General features: G+C 46.1%; 1 protein-coding gene and 1 long non-coding RNA gene across 6 annotated transcripts in view; one reads left to right on the top strand and one right to left on the bottom strand.

Annotated features, from left to right (window-relative positions):
• The window catches only part of LOC132684877 (uncharacterized), a 143487-nt gene extending 128545 nt beyond the window's left edge, over positions 1-14942 (bottom strand). For all 5 annotated transcript variants that reach the window (XR_014135336.1, XR_013550570.2, XR_013550572.2 and 2 more), the window contains exons 1-3: positions 14575-14942; positions 6382-6544; positions 4709-4880 (exon numbers count right to left, since the gene is read on the bottom strand). This is a non-coding gene — a long non-coding RNA (uncharacterized LOC132684877). The remainder of the gene's footprint in view (positions 1-4708; positions 4881-6381; positions 6545-14574) is intronic.
• Positions 14943-15618: 676 nt separating this feature from the next.
• On the top strand, positions 15619-17276 carry ADRB1 (adrenoceptor beta 1). Its single transcript, XM_060629430.3, has one exon. It carries the CDS (start codon positions 15738-15740, stop codon positions 17163-17165), a length of 1428 nt encoding a protein of 475 aa, XP_060485413.3. The 5' UTR covers positions 15619-15737; the 3' UTR covers positions 17166-17276.
• The last annotated feature ends 1630 nt before the right edge of the window (positions 17277-18906 follow it).

Below are 18906 nucleotides of genomic sequence, written 5' to 3'. Positions count from 1 at the left end.
TGCTGTTCCCGGTGGTGGCACCCCCCAGTTAATGGTCATTTTCTCCCCGTTGGTCACGGAAATTGGAACAAAATTTGGAAAGTGTTGGAAGGGCATAATTGTTGCTTCTGCACAGTGAAGGAAACAATCAACAAAACTAAAAGGCAGCCTATGGAATAGGAGAAGATATTTACAAATGACGTATCTGATAAAGGGTCAGTATCCAAAATCTATAAAGAACAGGGGCACCTGGGTGGCTCCGTCGGTTAAGCATCTGACTTCAGCTCAGGTCATGATCTCATGGCTCGTGAGTTCAAGCCCCATGTGGGGCTCTGGGCTGACAGCTTAGAGCCTGGAGCCTGTTTTGGATTCTGTGTCTCTCTCTCTCTGACCCTCCCCTGCTTGTTCTCAATCTCTCTCTCTCTCTCAAAGATAAACATTAAAAATATTTTTAAAGCAAAGAACTTATCAAACTCAACACCCCCAAAACAAATAATCCAGTTTAAAAATGGGCAGAAGACATAATTAGACATTTTTCCAAAGAAGACATCCAGATGGCCAACAGACACATGAAAAGATGTTCAATATCACTCATCATCAGGGAAATACAAATCAAAACCACAATGAGATACCACCTCACACCTGTCAGAATGACTAAAATTAACAACACAGGAAACAACAGATGTCGGCAAGGATGTGAAGAAAGGGGAACCCTCTTGCACTGTTGGTGGGAATTAAAACTGATGCAGCCCAGCCACTCTGGAAAACAAAAAGTTAAAAACAGAACTACTCTATGACCCAGCAATTGCACTACTAGGAATTTACCCAAAAGATGCAAAAATACGGATTAGAAGGGGCACATGCACCCCAGTGTTTCTAGCAGCATTTTCAATAATGGCCAGACTATGGAGACAGCCCAAATGTCCATCAACTGTTGAATGGATAAAGAAGATGTGAGATATATATACACACACATACATACATACAATGGAATATTACTCAGCCATGAAAAAGAATGAAATCTTGCCATTTGTAACACCGTGGGTGGAACTAGAGCATATTATGCTAAGTGAAATAAGTCAGAGAAAGACATATACCATATAATTTCACTCATCTGTGGAATTTAAGAAAAAAATAGATAAACATATGGAAAGGGAAAAAAAGAGAGGGAAGCAAAACACAAGAGACTCTTAATGATATGGAAAAACTAACAAACTGAGGACTGATGGAGGGGAGGTGGGTGGAGGATGGGCTAAATGGGGGATGGGCATTAAGGAGGGTCCTTGTCATGATGAGCACTGGGTGTTGTATGTAAATGATGAATTACTAAAGTCTATTCCCAAAACCAATATTACACTGTCTGTTAACTAACTAGAATTTAAACAAAAATTTGAAGAAAAACCCCACAAATTTAATATAATTTAATTTTTAGAAATAGAAGGGCATAATTATTGACTCTCCAGGAAGCTGAGAGGCAGACCTAACGTGGTAACAGCAGAAGAGAGGAAATGCCAAACAGGCAGAATTTGGAAACTCATGGAGAACCGGCCCTGTGCATTCATGGAAAACATCCTTATAAATAAGGTTTTTACAAAAGCTAAACACAGAAAAAATTCACACGATGTTGCTGCATAGTATTCACTTAAGATTTTCTTAAATCACTTGAATTTGGATCTTAGTTTCAGAAAATGAAGCTGCTTCAAGACAGGAAAAAAATAAAAATGAGGCATTATTTTAGAGTGGTCAAGAGCTCTGGCTGGGGCGTCACACAGACCTGGGTTGGAAGTCCTGCTCCATCATTTATTAGCTGTGAAACTTGGAGCAAATCGCTCAACTTCTCTGAGCCTCAATTTCCTTCTTTACAAAGCAAACATAATACCCGACAAGGCTGTTACTAGAAGTAAATGGGATATTGCAAATGACACCCTTAGCATGGTGTCTGGTGTTCAGTCACTGGTTCTGACCAATCACGAGTGACACCCATCACTCGTCATCACGGAGATGCAAATCAGAACCCCATTGAGATATCACCTCACACCTGCTAGGATGGCTCTCATGAAAAAGACAAGGGATAACAAATGTTGGTGAGGGTGTGGAGAAAAGGGAATGCTCATGCACTGTTGGTGGGAATGTAAATTGGCAAAGCCATAATGGAAAAAAGTATGGAGGTTCCTCACAAAACTGAAACCAGCACTACCATAACATTCAGCAATCCCACTTGTGGGAAAATCAGGACCTCAAAGAGATATCTGCACTCTCGTGTTCATTGCAACTTTTCACAACAGCCAAGATGTAGAAACAACTCAAATGTCCTTTGACAGACGAAGAGATAAAGAAAATGGGGTGTATAGATACAACAGAACAGTATCTAGCTGCGACAAAAGAAGGAAATTCTGCCATTTGTGACAACATGGATAAATCTGGAAGGCACTATTCTCTGAAATAAACTCGACAGAGAAAGACAAATACTATAGAATCTAAAACAAAACAAAACGATAACAAAGTTTCATGGAAACAGAGAATAGGAGCATTCTGACCACAAAATAGAAAAGAGTTAATTAGCTATGGTAACTATATGAAGTGATAGACGTGTTGACCTCGGTGATCATTCTACAATGTATATGTATATCAAATCATCACATTGTATACTTCGAATGTATGTACTATTGTATTTGTTTGCTATTCCTCAATGAAGTTAGAAGGAGAGAAAGGAAAAGATGGGAGGGAGGGATGAAGGAAGGGAGGGAGGGAGGGAGGGAGGAGGAGGAAGGAAGGAAGGAAGGAAGGAAGGAAGGAAGGAAGGAAGGAAAGGAAACTCCCTAAAGATAACTTCTTGAAGACAGGGTCCAAGTCTTCCATATAGACTTCCTATCCTACATCCCATGGCAAGTGGATTTTTACAGCTGTATATTACCATTAATACTGTGACAATAACAATATTTCAATTAACAAAAGTATAAAGATTCCAGGGGCGCCTGGGTGGCTCAGTCGGTTAAGGGTCTGACTTTGGCTCAGGTCATGATCTCGCAGTCCATGGGTTCAAACCCTGCATCGGGCTCTGTGCAGCCAGCTCAGAGCCTGGAGCCTGCTTCGGATTCTGTGTCACCCTCTCTCTCTGCCCCACCCCCACTCACACTCTGTCTCTCTCCTTCTCTCAAAAATGAATTAACGTTAAAAATTTTTTAAAAATTCATAAAGATTCTTGGTCACTCAGGAGTGATGGCAGACATTTTACATGGCCACAGACAATGTTTTTAGTAAAGATAAAAAGAAATAGGAAAAAAAAAGAAAAAGAATAAAAGAGAATGTGACATAGATCTAGGTTTCTGTTACATGGCCCTGGAAAGAATGCACATGCCCTATCATTGTATTTTACATCTTTAATTTTGGTTGGTTTGGTGCTTTCTGACGGAGGCTGTTAACTTTATGGAGTTTCCAAAGAAAGTTCTCTGTAATGTGCTCTGAAAGAAACTGAGAAGAAAATAAAGCACACTGCAGTAACACAGCCTGGGAGTGCAGAAAGACTATTTGTTCATCATAAATTAAGTTAAAAATATAGTTGCACAAGCAGATGACTAAATAATACTTAGATGCACAGATTTGAGCTTTTCTTTAAGTACAAGCTTATATAAGATTGTTCCACTGAACTAATCTCGTCATTAACAACGCTTCAATGTGACATTTTTAAACATACTGTTTCATATACATCTAAATTCATGCTGTTTACACAGCACGCACGTAGCAAATTTATCTGCAAGGAGGACTTGGCATCACTGCAACACAGAATGTCATACTATGTTAGAGAGATCCTCGGCTTTCACACTGCGTTAGAGAGATCCTTGGATTTTATACTAAGAGAGTTCCTCAGATGTTTACACTTAGGCATCCGGTTCCATATTCGGCCCCTGTAGCAAAGGCATCCAGGACAGCTGAGAGCCATTCTTTAATATCAAACGGCAGCACAAATGATCAGATTGGATTCTTGGAACTTAATCAGGTGGAGTTTTTTGGTGTTTGGATTGGGGGCATACAAGTCAAGTTCATTCGGTCTGTGGCCATGCACAGGTTAAAACATTACCATCTGTGTCCACAGAGGACAGTTAGATGTACCACTTAGGGATGGATAAAATTAAGATGCTCGTGAGCCTCAGATTTCATCATAAATCTCAATCAATATACTGAAGGGAGTTATTTCTTAGTCAAACCCCTGCTTGCCAATATTTTAGGATCTGAATCACCTTCTCCATCAAAATCATTACTTAGGGGTCAGAAAAATCCTGTTTTTCAGTGGATTCTATAGGAGAGAGAACCTGGGTTTAACTTGCCTCAAAGGCCAGTTTTGTTCTTCAGTTATAAAGGCTTGTTGTATCTCTCCAACCCAGCCAATCACCGTTATGCTAGTTCTAGTTCAGAAAAAAAAAATTAATAATAATAACACCCATGTTGCAGCTGGCAAGGCCAACTGTGGGTCCACACAATGTCAGAGCAACCTGCTGAAAAGTAGCGTGTATGATCAACCAGTTGGATCAGCTGGTTTTTCTCCTCGAGCGGGAATTATTAACGTGAACCTGAATTTTTCTATTTCACTTGCAAGACAACAGTCGGGTTTCTTGGTTTGTAATGAAAGCTATAAAAGGACAGCCCATTTAACCCTACCGTAAGCACACACTGACAGGGATGTGGCTTACACACGCCCCTCCCGCTCTGAATGAAGACCCAGGCTACTTACTCAGCATACATGACGTCTCGATCTGACCACAGTCAGCCTGTGGCATTCGTGACTTTGTGCCTGGCTGTAATCCTACAACAAAGGTGACTGTTCTCACCAGGGTCTGCGTGTCACTTATCTGGGGGCCATCTTTAGTGTGAAACATGAGAAGCCATTCTGCTTGCCCTCAGTCCTAGAAAACATAATATAAATTCCGAGACATAAGGTGTCAAACTTTCTTACGCGTGAGTAACGTCTTGCTATGGGTTGAATGCGTCCCTCCCCGCCCCCAGAAAAAAACACGTGTTGGAGTCTCGGGACTCCCTTAGTCTCTCAGAATGTGACCTTATTTGGATCTTCAAACGTGATCTTTACAGAGGTAATGAAGACAAAATAAGGCCATTAAGATGGGTCTAATTCAATATGACTGGTGTCCTTATCAAAAGGAGAAATTTGGACACAGACCAGCACAGAAGGAAGACGGCCAGCCATAAGCCAAGGGGAGAGGCCCCGGATAGACCCTTTTCTCCCAGCCCTCAGAACAAACCCACTGGCACCTTGATTTTGGACTTCTAACCGTCTAATTCACACCTCACCGATCCAGCGTCATTGGAGAACGAAACAATCCATATAAATTCATTTTCTAAATAATGAAAGTGTTCCGGAAAAGAAGCTCCAAAATTTTCATAGTACTATTTCTTAATAAAGATATTTCTAAGATGCACACTGCATTTCTTTTTTTTTTTTTTAAGTTTACTTATTTACTTTGAGAGTGAAAGAGAGAGAGAGCAGGAGAAGAGCAGAGAGAGAGGGTGAGAGAAAATCCCAAGCAGGCTCCGTGATGTCAGCACAGAGCCCAGTGCAGGTCTCAAACTCACAGACGGTGAGATCACGACCTGAGCTGAAACCAAGAGTCGGACTCCTAACCGACTGAGCCAGCCAGGCACCGCACACGCTGTGTTTCTTAAGCCGAGGACGGTTTAAGAGACACAATCTAAACCTTCTAAATGATGTGGGATCATCAGGTGACTGTGGGGTACAGAACACTGTCTCTGCGGTAAATGGCATCACTCGCGTCCCTGTTTTCTCACAGAAAGTTCCCAGATGTCCTCTCTGCCCACCCCCTGCACCTTTCTTACTCCTTCGCTCCGGTTTGTTTCTCCCAGTCTGTTACGAAAGAACAGAATCCGGAAAAACAAGGCATTGAAACTGTGTCTGAAATAAAATTAAGAGTTCCGAGTTAGGATCTGAAAGACTCTCCTAGGGGCTGAACCTCAGAGACCTGGGAAAACTTCCTTTGTTGCTGACTTCTCTACCAGCAAGAGATGATATAGTGAGACCCCTTATACTCGGGATAACTGCAGGGCTCGGCTGCATGGACACAAAGCAGGTCACCAGAGAATTTTCCAGCCTCCTTGAGGTCTTAGGAATTTACACCATGAAAAGCAGCAGCTTGGATCAATTCTCTCCAGGGAAATAGACTTCTCTCGCAAGAGCCCAGTGGGGCTTTCTCTTGTCATTGTTGGTTTCATATACTTGGAATATGGCTATACCATAGGATAGAACTCTCTCTGGAATGACCTTTCCATGATGCAAAATTAGTTTAGGAAATGCTAATTCCCCAAGCAGAACGATAATCAGATTAAATGACCACAAAGGAATAAACTTGCCTTTGAAACCAAAAGAGTACTTACCAAATTAGATCCTTTACTACATCCTCTCGCTTTTAAAAAAGAACACATTGATTCAATTATCCAATTTCCACTGGTTGGAAGCTGCCTTCTTTGCCACCCTTGGTTTTGCATAAAACGAAGAGTTTTCTGCTTTGTGCCGTGGCCTATAGCGGTGCTGCTGGAGCTGATGTTAAAAACAAAACATGGGGAAGAAAAGAAAAAAAGCACCGATGTTTATTAAGTATTTACGAGAAGCCAAGCGCTAGGACAGATGCCTTTATGCCCTATCTTATTGACTCCTTCCGGACAGCGCCCGAGTAGGTGGGACATTGTTATTTCCATTAAACGGACGACGAAACGGAGGCCTGAGGTGTTCAAACAACTTGTTCCGAGTCATCCAGCTGCTAAGTGGCAGAACCTGCATTTTAACCCAGGCAGTCTGATTCCAGAGCCCGCATTCTTAATCATTAGGGTATAGAGAGAGGTAAATGTCAAAACTAATCACCAAAATTTGGGGCACCTGGGTGGGTCAGTCAGTTTAGCATCCAACTCCTGGTTTCCGCTCAGGTCAAGATCTCCCAGTTCATGAGCTGGAGCCTCGGGTTGGGCTCTTGTGCTGACAGCACGGGGCCTGCTTGGGATTCTCTCTCCCGCGCTCTCTGCCCCTCCCCCACTCATGTGCACAAGCGTGCTCTCTCTCTCTCTCTCTCTCTAAAAATAAATAAGCATTTGAAAAAAAGAATCACTAAAATTAGCATAATCTTGCTTAAATGCCATAATTTGAAATTATGTAATAAAAAGCATTCTGAAACAAAACTGCATAGGCCAGGGATATTTTCAGAATCTCCCATCCAGCCCGGCTATGCTATAAAATACTGAGCATGATTTTTTTGCAAGGTTAACTGTGGCCTTTTAACTTACTTAATAAATTACTTTTATTCTAAGTCACTTCCCAGATGAGGATTTATGAAAACTATACATATGAGGATATATGCATGGGAATTTTATAAGCCAAGACAATATTGTGATCCACAAGATAGCTACGACAAGGCACACAATAAATTAGTAATGGGGTGGGGGGAAGGGCGGTGTGAAAAATGCTGCCACAGAGTAGTCAGCAGCAGGAGAGAGAAAAACTAGGGAGTGTGACGGAGATGATGACAAGTCAGAGTAAAATCGTCACTTCAGACATTTGCAGGATAAGTAAAGAGATATTTTCAGAACTATGCCAATACCATTTTAGTGCCTTCTCCAGGCATTTCAGAGACCCTCACAGCTCCACCTGGTTTAGAAAAGGATGCAGAATGGCCAAGCAAGTTCAGCTTTGTTTTTCATTTTCTGTTCCCAACTCCCAAGCAGCTTTATTTAGACTCTTAAATAAAATCCCCAAGGTTGTCACAACTTTTTGAGTCTTTCATTCTCAGTAAGAGTCTTCCGTGAAATCTTTTTCCGGTTACAGATTTAAAAACAAACAAAACAATAAAGCCAAATTGCTTAATTGCTTGGCTTTTCTTTGGTGTTCTTTTGTCTTCAGAGTTAGCATTCATGTGGCAGTTTTGGAAATTCACACTGAAATGTACTCACAGTGAGAATTTCATTTGTGTGGCTAAATATGATTATTCTTCTAGACCTATTATACTTAAACCAATTGAACAATACAAATAAACTTCGCATGATAGAATCTCTTCACTTGTTCAGGGCTTTGTATTCCAAAAATTACCCCATGACCTGCTCCAGGCCCCAAATATATCATGCCATTGAATTATGCTGACAAGTAGCCAGAGGTGAGCCAAAATCTGTTAAGGATGCAAGTTCTGGTAATTAAAGATTAGCTCAGGAGGCAGGAAAGTCAAGAACTCCCTTTCCCTTTCCTTGAAATCTTAAGCACGTCTCCCTCTTACGCTTCAGTTTCTCCATATTAAAATGGGGAGAAAGGAAATCCAGTAATTTCTCCGCCAGTGTGAAAAGTAATTTCTATTTAGAAGGGGTTTACAAAGAAGGGCACTGCCCCCACAACATTTAATTAGGGGATAATGCTCTGGAAACAGAAATCTACCATAGGATGATGGTCTCTAATAGGTTTTATTCAAGGGGCTGCAAAGCTGAGGCATTGTGGAAAACAAATGGCATATCTAAGGTTGATGCGTATTTTCAAAGCACGAAGTCTGACCACACTGGTAATCAAAATCCAAGTCGCAGCAACACGGTCTCACGAGTGTCTTCGGACTCGCCCCTTCCAAGGCATAGGACCTGACATGCCTCTATATAGTGAGTGGTTCTGGATGGGCTTTTATATAGTACATGCATAATGAGTAAGTTAACTAGAAAAATATCTATACAATGCAAAGAAGTGAAAACACATATGAAAGAAAATACCTGTTTGGTCTACTCAAAGTACTGAACGGAGAGAAAGAAATGTAAATGCTTTGGTCTACCACCCAGAGGCTGAGCAGACAACCAATTCTTCCACTGGTTCCCATTGGCAGTCCCGTTCGGTTGGGTGACCCAGATGCCATGTTCCATGGGTGAAAGGAAAAGACAATGTCTTCTTGTATTTGGGAGAATCTACTAGACACAAGCTTTTAAGTGGTTCCTCTATCCCACAGGAATTTATGAAGGACCAACTACACGGCCAGAATAAATGGGAGCTAAAACGTTTAAAAGGGATCTTTCCTCCTCTTCAGAAGCTTAACACAGGGCTTAGGGGATTCTTGGTGCTACAAACTCCTTAGTTTGGTACAACATAATCGTTTTATCCGGGACATGGTAAGATTCTGTTAAAATAAAATCTAGAGTTTTCAATAATTAGTACAGCTTGTGGTCACCAGAGGCTCTGGACTCGGGCACACTGAAGGACGACTCCCAGCCAAATGTTCTTCATGTGCAGCAATGATATTCCTGGTGCCAGGGGCACCTAAAGGTAAGATTTCAGCTGACGAGCAATCCATTTTTATTTGTAATATAACTGAATAAAACCAGATTTGTTAAATTGTTTGTTTGTTTGTTTGTTTATTGAGAGACAGGGAGAGAGAGCAAGCCAGGGAGGGTCAGAGAGAGAGGGAGAGAGAATCCCAAGCAGGCTCCGTGCTGTCAGCACAGAGCCTGACGCGGGGCTCGAACCCACCAACCATGGGATCATGACCTGAGCCAAAATCAAGAGTCGGGACGTTTATCCAACTGAGCCACCCAGGTGCCCCAAGAACAGAATTTTTGAAAGTTGGCTTTAGTTTTATATTGCACTGCCTTCCTCTTTTTTTTTTTTTTTTTTTTTTTTTTTTTTAAGTTACTAGTCATGGCACTAAGTAGATGACTTGAGGGAAAAAATCCTTCCTTTACTTCTAATATTTCACCACCGAAATACTTTAAAGGAATTTATTTCAGGGACTCAAATAAACAACTACCTTTAAAAAATAGAATAGGGCATATACTAGGGAAGGGCACACAAGAAAAGGGAGGAGGGGGGGACTTTTTTGAAAAAGATAATTTACCAAAGATAAAAGCATTTAAACACAGTTCACTCTGATCCAGCCTCTGAGTCATATTAATGTCTGGTGTGAGAAAAGAGTCCAACTGATAAAGAGAAGCTTATTTAACTGAATGGACTTCTCATACGAGCAAACTGACCCCTTTCATGTGCTGAAATATCATGAGGATTGGATCAGACGGAATTTGATGTGTTACAAACACACGGTGCTATGTGAGATTTCAAGAAGCTTTCACATACATTCACATACATTTACCATGAACCAACGGTAAATCCATTTTAAAGATGAAGCCACTGCAGGAGGTCAAACCGAAAAGTGACAAAGCCAGGATACAAACCTGGATCTTCTGCCTCCCGGGTCGGAACACTTGCCAGTACAGCCAAATTTTGAAAAATATTTTTATTGGCTCTAGCGTTGTTCAGTGTAGTCATTGGACACACCAGGAAGAGGAGGAGGTGGGAAAGAGGGAGGAAGTGGGAGAGAGGAGAGCTTTTGAATTTTCCAAATAGTCCAGGCTTTCAGTGATTACACACTGTCCTCGTTCTTATCACAATGGATGGAGTTGCTTGCCCCTGTGTAAATTGTGGCTGCCAACCCAGCATATGACCTTAAGTGCCAGCCACGGGTGCAGGCTGTTCTTTGGTTAGTTAGCCCTGAGTGACTGTTTTAGCAGTTTTGCTTTATGGGAAAAGTTGTGTATCTTTCCTCTGAAACAGCCACTTGAGCTCTGATTAACAAATCCCGCCATTTACCATCAGCCTCAAGGCAAATTTTGCTAACTTACCAGTTTGATACACTTCTTGGGGCTTTGCTTGGAAATTCCCCCCAAGATGTCCTTTGGCCCACATCCCAGCAGTTGTCCAGTTGGGCTATTAACTCTTATTTTTATCAAAAGAGTCAAAACTCAACGCAAGAATGGAAACGTGTTAGCCGAGCTCATGGCTTACAACCACAGGTGGGTGTAAATACTAGCAATCACTCCTGTGCAGACCTTTAATTCAATCTAGAACTTGAAATGAGATTCCAGTCATCAGCTATCCTCACAGAGCAGAAATGCCTGTATATACGGTATCACAAATGAAGGCTGAGGAAAAAGGTCATTCACCTGAAATATTTATGAAGATTAGGTCGTGCTTTTCATCGACGCGGACTTATGTGACCCCTTTCGAAAACACATGACGTATGTCCCACTTTATTCATTACTGAGTATGATACAGATTTATTTATCTCATGAGCCTACCTTGAATTTTATAGTTTGTAATGCTCACATGAAAAAGTGGACTGGACTATAGGAATATGAATTTTTACTGTAAATTCTAAGCATGAGGGAAGACTGTAACTCCAAAAACACTCAGTTATGTCTCCATACTAGTAAAAATGAGATTTTAATTAATTAAACATTAAATATTTATGACTCAAAGCTTAATGTGAATTAAGTAAATATTAATAAACATGGGAAATATAAAAACTAGGGGACAGTTCTGGCTCTAGAGCTTACAATCCATATGAGAAGAGAAAAGAAAAACAGATGAAAATTAGGAAAACAATATAAGAGGTGTCGAAAGGCGATATATTGTTAATTGCCTTGTGAAATGCAATTAGCAAAGTAATTACTATAGGTGGAGGAAGGAGGGATCGTTTCCAGAAACAGTGGGCAGGGATGACTGTAAAATAAATAAATGAAAAACATACCAGCCAAATCTTGAATACTGAATCCATTGAAATGGACATGAAGGAGGAGATTCTTAGTGGAAAGAACCCCATAAGAAGGAGAAAGACCACAGATGCAAAAAAGAAAAAAGAAAAAAAAAAAAAAAAAGACGAAGAGTACAGATCCAAAAAGGAAAAAGAACACAGAACTGTAAGTTAGGGTGACAGGGACAAGATAATTCTAGAAAGGCCATCTGGAACTGGACTTTTAAATGCCAAGTTGAGGAGTTAAGGTTTCTGAACACAAAAGCATCTTGCTTCACACTTGATCTTAGCCAAAAGGCCGAGAAGCGATTAAAAGCATCTTGCTTCAAAGCAGCATTTTAGAAATATTAACTTGACTATGGTATCCCAGATTAAATGGAGCAGGGAGATACAGAGACTGGGAGATCAAAGGGAAACCGTGGCACGTTCAGATATGGAACGATGCGAGAGGGATGGAACAGAGGTGGGGGTAGGAAATGGGAGGGGGAAGAAGCCTACTACCTCTCCACGTGCTTATCAGCATTTACCTTTGGAGCTTTCTGTTGTTTTGTAAACTACTGTCCAATCAGTGGGTTCCTAAGAACTGATTCCTTTCTGCAATCTCCAGGAGGGAATGGGGACATGGTGGAGTTTCATTTTGAATTTGCAACATGTGATACCTGTATAAGGGGATATGTTGTACCTTTTCTTCTTCATCTAGATCCTCCTCTAAGGGCAAAAAGAAAGTTAGCTCAAAGAGGTCCCCCCAAAAGCGTCATGGAATGTAGGATTTAAAGGAGATCTGAGAACATGTTATTTAAAAGAAAGCTAACTCCGGGGTGCCTGGGTGGCTCAGTCAGTTGAGCGGCAGACTTCAGCTCAGGTCATGGTCCCACAGATCATGGGTTTGATCCCCGCGTTGGGCTCTGTGCCGATAGCTCAGAGCCTGGAGCCTGCTTCAGTTTCTGAGTCTCCCTCTTTCTCTGCCCCTCTCCCAATCATATTCAGTCCTTCTCCATCAAAAATAAGCAAACATTAAAGTTAAAAAAAAAAATTTTAACTTAAAAATAAAAGAAAGCCAACTCTAGTTGAGCACAGACTATTTCAAACTTTTCCATAAGTATAACTGAAAGAAAGCCTCAAAATGCCAGGGACCCCTTTACGCCTGCAGCTCTATGTTGGAACTCCTATTAAAATAACCTTCTGGTTTTGGGGCACCTGGGTGGCTCAGTCGGTTGAGCGTCAGACCTCACTCAGCTCAGGTCATGATCACACAGTCTGTGAGTTCGAGCCCTGAGTCAGGCTCCGTGCTGACAGCTCAGAGCCTGGAGCCCACTTTGGATTCTGTGTCTCCCTCTCTCTCTGACCCTTCCCCGTTCATGCTCTGTCTCTCTCTCTGTCTCAAAAATAAATAAACATTAAAAAATTTTTTTTTTAAATAAACTTCTGGTTTTGAATATTTGTGATTTAATGTATTTATTATCCAGAAATTTTGGGAAATTTGACATATCTCTGATTTAACAGGAAAAAAAAGTTTCAGGAGAGTTTTGTGACAAGTCAAATCTCACGCTCAAGTACATGGTATGTTTACACATGTACGTACATATGCAAATACATGTATCTATACATAGTATCTATGCATGCAAATACATAGATATTTATACCTATGGTAACGTTACTGGCATCCAGGCCTCTGTACTGAACCTCTCCAACCATGTTCTGGCTTTATCGCTCACAGAAATGCAATCCCCTGGCCCATCATGGACACTTAAGCTTGGCACACAGTATTCCAGAAACACCTCTTGACAGAAGATGGAGCAGGATAGAAGGTCTCCGCCCACATTCCCTACACCTCACTCCATGGCCGGGCACTCAGAACCCCTTTCCTGGGCAGCGTCAGATTCAACTCTTTCCCACCCCTTGGCTATTTTGAGGCTGTCTTTCGAGGGAGGAGGGAACAGAAGGAAGCCTGAAGGGGAGACAAGTTTGCAGTGACAGGTAACTAAGGCTCTCGTGAGCTTACTCTAAACTCAGGGTGCCGTCCCTGTCCCTCCCCTCTTTCTAGCCCTCCTCCTTTCCTTGTTCCCCCTTCTCAACCTTCCCAACTTGGCAGAACTAGGCTGCCAAGTCCTGGCGCAAAAGGGTGAATAAACAAATCACCCACACCCACCCGCCCTGAAACACTGATTGACTATCCAGTTTGGGCCTAAAGCAAATCTACGTTTGGATTTAAGAGAAGGTAGTTAAAACTGCTTGACTTTATCAACTGAATCAGCATTGCTTTTAAGCTCCTGACTGGGGTTGCTGTGAAATTCAGTCTCTCTCTGCAAGGTACGAATTTGAGTTTGGTCCAGATGTTGGGGCTCCTTCCAGACCGTATTCTTTTTCTTCCAATGCTAGGAAGATACCCAGTGTGAGCATTGTATAACGTTTTCATGCACCCTTACATGGGTATTTAGAAGCTGTTTACTTCTCAAGGATTCCATTAAAGGCTTTTTATTTTCAAGGCTGAGCTGAGGACGTCACCATGGCCAGAATAGAGAGGGGGCTTGCAGTCCCACTGTTACACTGTGTTCGTGGTGGCTGTTCCCTACATAGAATCCACCCACAGCTGGGCTAACAACTCACCAATTTCAAACTGATTCATTGGCCGACTGGAAAACCAGGGATAGAACTTGAAACGCTATAGGATATTAACCCTCCTATTTACATATTTTCTCCTCTCACCCCTCCAAAACTAATCCTAGAGTTTTGAGAATCTGGGAACTTGGGCAAAGGAGAAAACAGGCAAGCCCAGCGCGAGGAATCTGAAATGTCAGCTCATGACGTCAACCGAAACGAACAGCACCTTTTTGTTTGCAGTGACCCAGCTCAAAATATAAAGTCATGTGAGTAATAAAACACAAAATACAGGTGTTATCACTGAACGTGGAGAGTCTGAAATGCAATCAAATGTGTTCCTTGTTCTTGGCGGTGTCATTTACTCTACGTTCACACTTGTGTTTCCCTGAGCCTCTCTTTTTAATATCGACACGCACCGTGGCGTCATACTCACGTAGCAATTAGCTGGGGCTGAGGAGCCTGTGATTTTCCAACTGGTCCTCAGCGTTAGCTGTTCAGATGCACAAACCTTCGCTTGCCTTCTGCGTCTACTGCACTGGAACAGAAGCTCCTTGCAGGAAGAGCGCACAGAGAGCGTTCTTGACAGATGCCAGGTTTGCTCCGGCAAGGCGGCCAGGCGCTCTGCTGGAAAGTTTTCCTCTAACCACTGACACCCGCCTCCGGTCCCCCGAGCTGGCAGGACGCAGGCTGGCTGGGTCCCCTCTTGACGGGGGAAGGGTTTTACAACACACTCTGCAAGGCTGCCGGATCCGAGAAACAACCCGGCAGCCGAACTCCTCCAACCCCAGCGGACAGACTGTCCGAGGCGCTCCGGCGCTGGGAGAACGCCGAGGCCCCCTCCCCGCTAAGGCGAACGCGCGCTCGGCTCGGCAGGGGACCTGGGCACTGGAGGTGGAGAGGATGCCGGTGGAGCGGGGGCGCCAGGAGGGAGCCAAACGCCAGAGGCAGAAAGGGCGCGGGAGGGGGCGGACTGCGGGAGAGAGTGGGAGCTTCGGGGAGCGGCGGGGACGGGGGTGGGAGCCGGGCGCAGTGGTGGGGTAGAAGAGCACCGGGCCCCGGAACCCGCGAGCGCGGGAAGGGCGCGCCCGCAGGAACCGGCGGGGGCGGGGGCGGCGCTCGTGCGGCGATCTGCCCCCGGACTCCCCCGAGCAGCAGAACGGCCGGTGGGAGGGGGGTGCGAGAGGTGGGAGGGTGCGGGGGGTGGGGGGGAAACAAGATAGGGGCGTGCCTTTGCCCGGATTGGCTGCAGGAGCCTGACGCGAGGTCCCGGGGGTTGGCTTGGGGGAGTGGGAGCGGGGTGGGGTGGGTGCTGGGTGCCGGGGCTGCGGGCTCAGCACGCTCAGAAACATGCTGAGGTCCCGGCGGCTGTTCCAGCAGCGGCAGCGGCTCCAGCAGCAGCGGCGGCGGCGGCGGCGGCGACAGCGCACGGCTCCGGTGGGGAAGGCGCCCGGCGCCCATGCCTCCGGCCCCGCGCAGCGGCTGCCCTGACCTGGCCGCGACCTCCCTCCGCGCGCCCCGCCGCCCGGGCCCCTGGGGTGTTCCCCAACCACGGCCCAGCCCCGCCACACCCCCCGCCCCCGGCCTCCGCAGCTCGGCATGGGCGCGGGGGCGCTCGCCCTGGGCGCCTCCGAGCCCTGCAACCTGTCGTCGGCCGCGCCGCTCCCCGACGGCGCGGCCACGGCGGCGCGACTGCTGGTGCCCGCGTCGCCGTCCGCCTCGCCGCTGACCCCGACCAGCGAGGGCCCCGCGCCGCTGTCGCAGCAGTGGACGGCGGGCATAGGCCTGCTGATGGCGCTCATCGTGCTGCTCATCGTGGCGGGCAACGTACTGGTGATCGTGGCCATCGCCAAGACGCCGCGGCTGCAGACGCTCACCAACCTCTTCATCATGTCCCTGGCCAGCGCCGACCTCGTCATGGGGCTGCTGGTGGTGCCGTTCGGGGCCACCATCGTCATGCGGGGCCGCTGGGAGTACGGCTCCTTCTTCTGCGAGCTCTGGACCTCGGTGGATGTGCTGTGCGTGACGGCCAGCATCGAGACCCTGTGTGTCATCGCCCTGGACCGCTACCTCGCCATCACGTCGCCCTTCCGCTACCAGAGCCTGCTGACCCGCGCGCGGGCGCGGGCCCTGGTGTGCACCGTGTGGGCCATCTCGGCCCTGGTGTCCTTCCTGCCCATCCTCATGCACTGGTGGCGGGCCGAGGGCGACGAGGCGCGCCGCTGCTACAACGACCCCAAGTGCTGCGATTTCGTCACCAACCGGGCCTACGCCATCGCCTCGTCCGTCGTGTCCTTCTACGTGCCCCTGTGCATCATGGCCTTCGTGTACCTGCGGGTGTTCCGCGAGGCCCAGAAGCAGGTGAAGAAGATCGACAGCTGCGAGCGCCGCTTCCTCAGCGGCCCGGCGCGGCCCCCCTCGCCCGCGCCCGCGCCCGGCTCCCCGCGCCCCGCGGCCGCCGCCGCCGCCGCCGCCGCCGCCGCCGCCCCGCTGGCCAACGGGCGCATCAGCAAGCGGCGGCCCTCGCGCCTCGTGGCCCTGCGCGAGCAGAAGGCGCTCAAGACGCTGGGCATCATCATGGGCGTGTTCACGCTCTGCTGGCTGCCCTTCTTCCTGGCCAACGTGGTCAAGGCCTTCCACCGCGACCTGGTGCCCGACCGCCTCTTCGTCTTCTTCAACTGGCTGGGCTACGCCAACTCGGCCTTCAACCCCATCATCTACTGCCGCAGCCCCGACTTCCGCAAGGCCTTCCAGCGCCTGCTCTGCTTCGCGCGCCGGGCCGCCCGCGGGGGCCACGCGGCCGCCGGCGACCGGCCGCGCGCCTCCGGCTGCCTGCCGGGGACCCGGCCGCCGCCGTCGCCGGGGGCCGCCTCGGACGACGACGACGACGACGACGTCGGGGCCGCGCCGCCCGCGCGCCTGCTGGAGCCCTGGGCCGGCTGCAACGGCGGGGCGGCGGCGGCGGACAGCGACTCGAGCCTGGACGAGCCGGGCCGCCCCGCGGGCGCCTCGGAATCCAAGGTGTAGGGTCCCGCGTCCGCCGCCCGCGCCTCCCTCCCCCTTCCCCCCGCCCGCGCCCCGGGAGCGAGAACGCCCAGGCGCCCCCACTGGCTTCCCAGGGGAGAGAGATCCGTGTTTACGCAAGCCCCAGAGCAGGTGAACTCAAAGCCCGCAAACCTGGTCTGAATCCTCCAAGGCGAACGCAAAAGCCACGGACCGTTGCACAGAAAGGAAAGTTTGGGGAGGGCTGGGAGAGTGGCTTGCAGATTTGTCTTGGTTCTTTTTTTCTGTGCGTGCTTCGGCCTTCTTTGGTGTGTGCGTGTGATGCATCTTCCGTTTGGGGGGGGGTCGTCTCCCCCCCCCACCCCCCCACCCCCACTTCCAGGTGGTTTTTGACACTTGCTTCGAGGACTGGGTAGTAGAAAGGAGAAGCAGGGAGTCTATCAACTGGGCTTCCGTCCCATTCCCGGGAACAGGAGCAGTCAACCGGAGAGAGAAGGGGGAATGACAGTTGTCAGGACCTGTTCCCTTTGCTTTCCAGAGAAAGTTCCTGTTAATTCCTGAGTAATGATGGTTCCTGTTCTTAAAGCAGAGGGAAAGGATGGATGCGAAGGAACGTTTCAAGAAATTTTAAGCTATTCTTGGAACAAGCGTCACCTTGCTTTCTGTTTGTAGGGCAAACCTGCAGTCCCCGCGCGCCTCGGTGGTCAGGCTGAGGGGTTTCTACCTCACACTGTGCAAATTGCACAGCAAGATAGAAAGACTTGTTTATATTAAACAGCTTATTTATGTATCAATATTAGTTGGGAGGACCAGGCGCTGAGCCTCTGTGACACGTAACTCTGTCCATTGAAGACAGGACAGAAAAACAAAAACAAAAACAAAAAACAAAAACAAGAGGAAACAGTTCAGATTACTGCACACATGGGTAAAAAAAAACAAAAAAAAAAAACACACAAAAAAACAAAAACAACAACAACGACAAACAAAATAAAGAGTGGTTCCAAATCCCATTTTGCACAGTGTTAGGAATTGTAATGTCCACAGAAGGTATGACTTGCACAAAAAGAAATCAAATATTTTTTAAAGGGGAAGGGGGCAGAACTTAAAAAACTAAAATAAAATTCAAAACTCTACTTCTGTTGTCTGTTATGTTCTTGAGCTAATGATGTGTTGGAAAAATACATTTTTATACTCTTATCATGGTACTGTAACTGTATCCATATTATAAATATAATTATCCTAAGGATTTTTATCATTATTTTTTTATGTCCAAGTGCCCACGTGAATCTGCTGGTAAAATTTAGCACCCGCGTGTAAATTGTATTTCCTCTGTGTGTTTTACCAAGTATTTATACTCTGGTGCAACTAACTACTGTGTGAGAGATTGGTCCATGTGCAATAAATACCAATGAAGCACAATCAAGATTACGTACCGCGTGTCTGTAAAGGGTCAGTGATAATGGAAAAGACAGTTTGTTTTGTTCAAAATATAGGCTGGGTTTCCCATAGAGCTCTTTTAATAGCTTTTCATGACTCAGTAACATAGCAAAATGCCTCTAGACCAAATAAGGCATGCACCTACTGAGAGCTGCAGACTTGCCCTAAATTTTCACAGCCGGATTCAAGGTATTCTAGACTACTTAGAGATGTTTTCAAGATCCCATCTGCTGCACTTGACTTAAGAAGTAACATTTGGGATGGTGTAGCTTTAAAAAAAAAAAAAAAAAAAAAAAAAAAAAAAAAAAAAGTGATACAGCCAGGTAGC

Source organism: Panthera onca, chromosome D2, assembly GCF_046562875.1.
Source record: "Panthera onca isolate mPanOnc1 chromosome D2, mPanOnc1 haplotype 2, whole genome shotgun sequence".
Classification (NCBI taxonomy): domain Eukaryota; kingdom Metazoa; phylum Chordata; class Mammalia; order Carnivora; family Felidae; genus Panthera; species Panthera onca.
The sequence above is the reverse complement of the archived record's forward strand: the minus strand, read 5'-3'. Positions and strand labels throughout refer to the sequence as shown.

Coding starts and splice junctions, on each gene's coding strand:
- ADRB1 (XM_060629430.3), top strand. CDS start 15,738: ATGGGCGCGGGGGCGCTCGCCCTGGGCGCCTCCGAGCCCTGCAACCTG.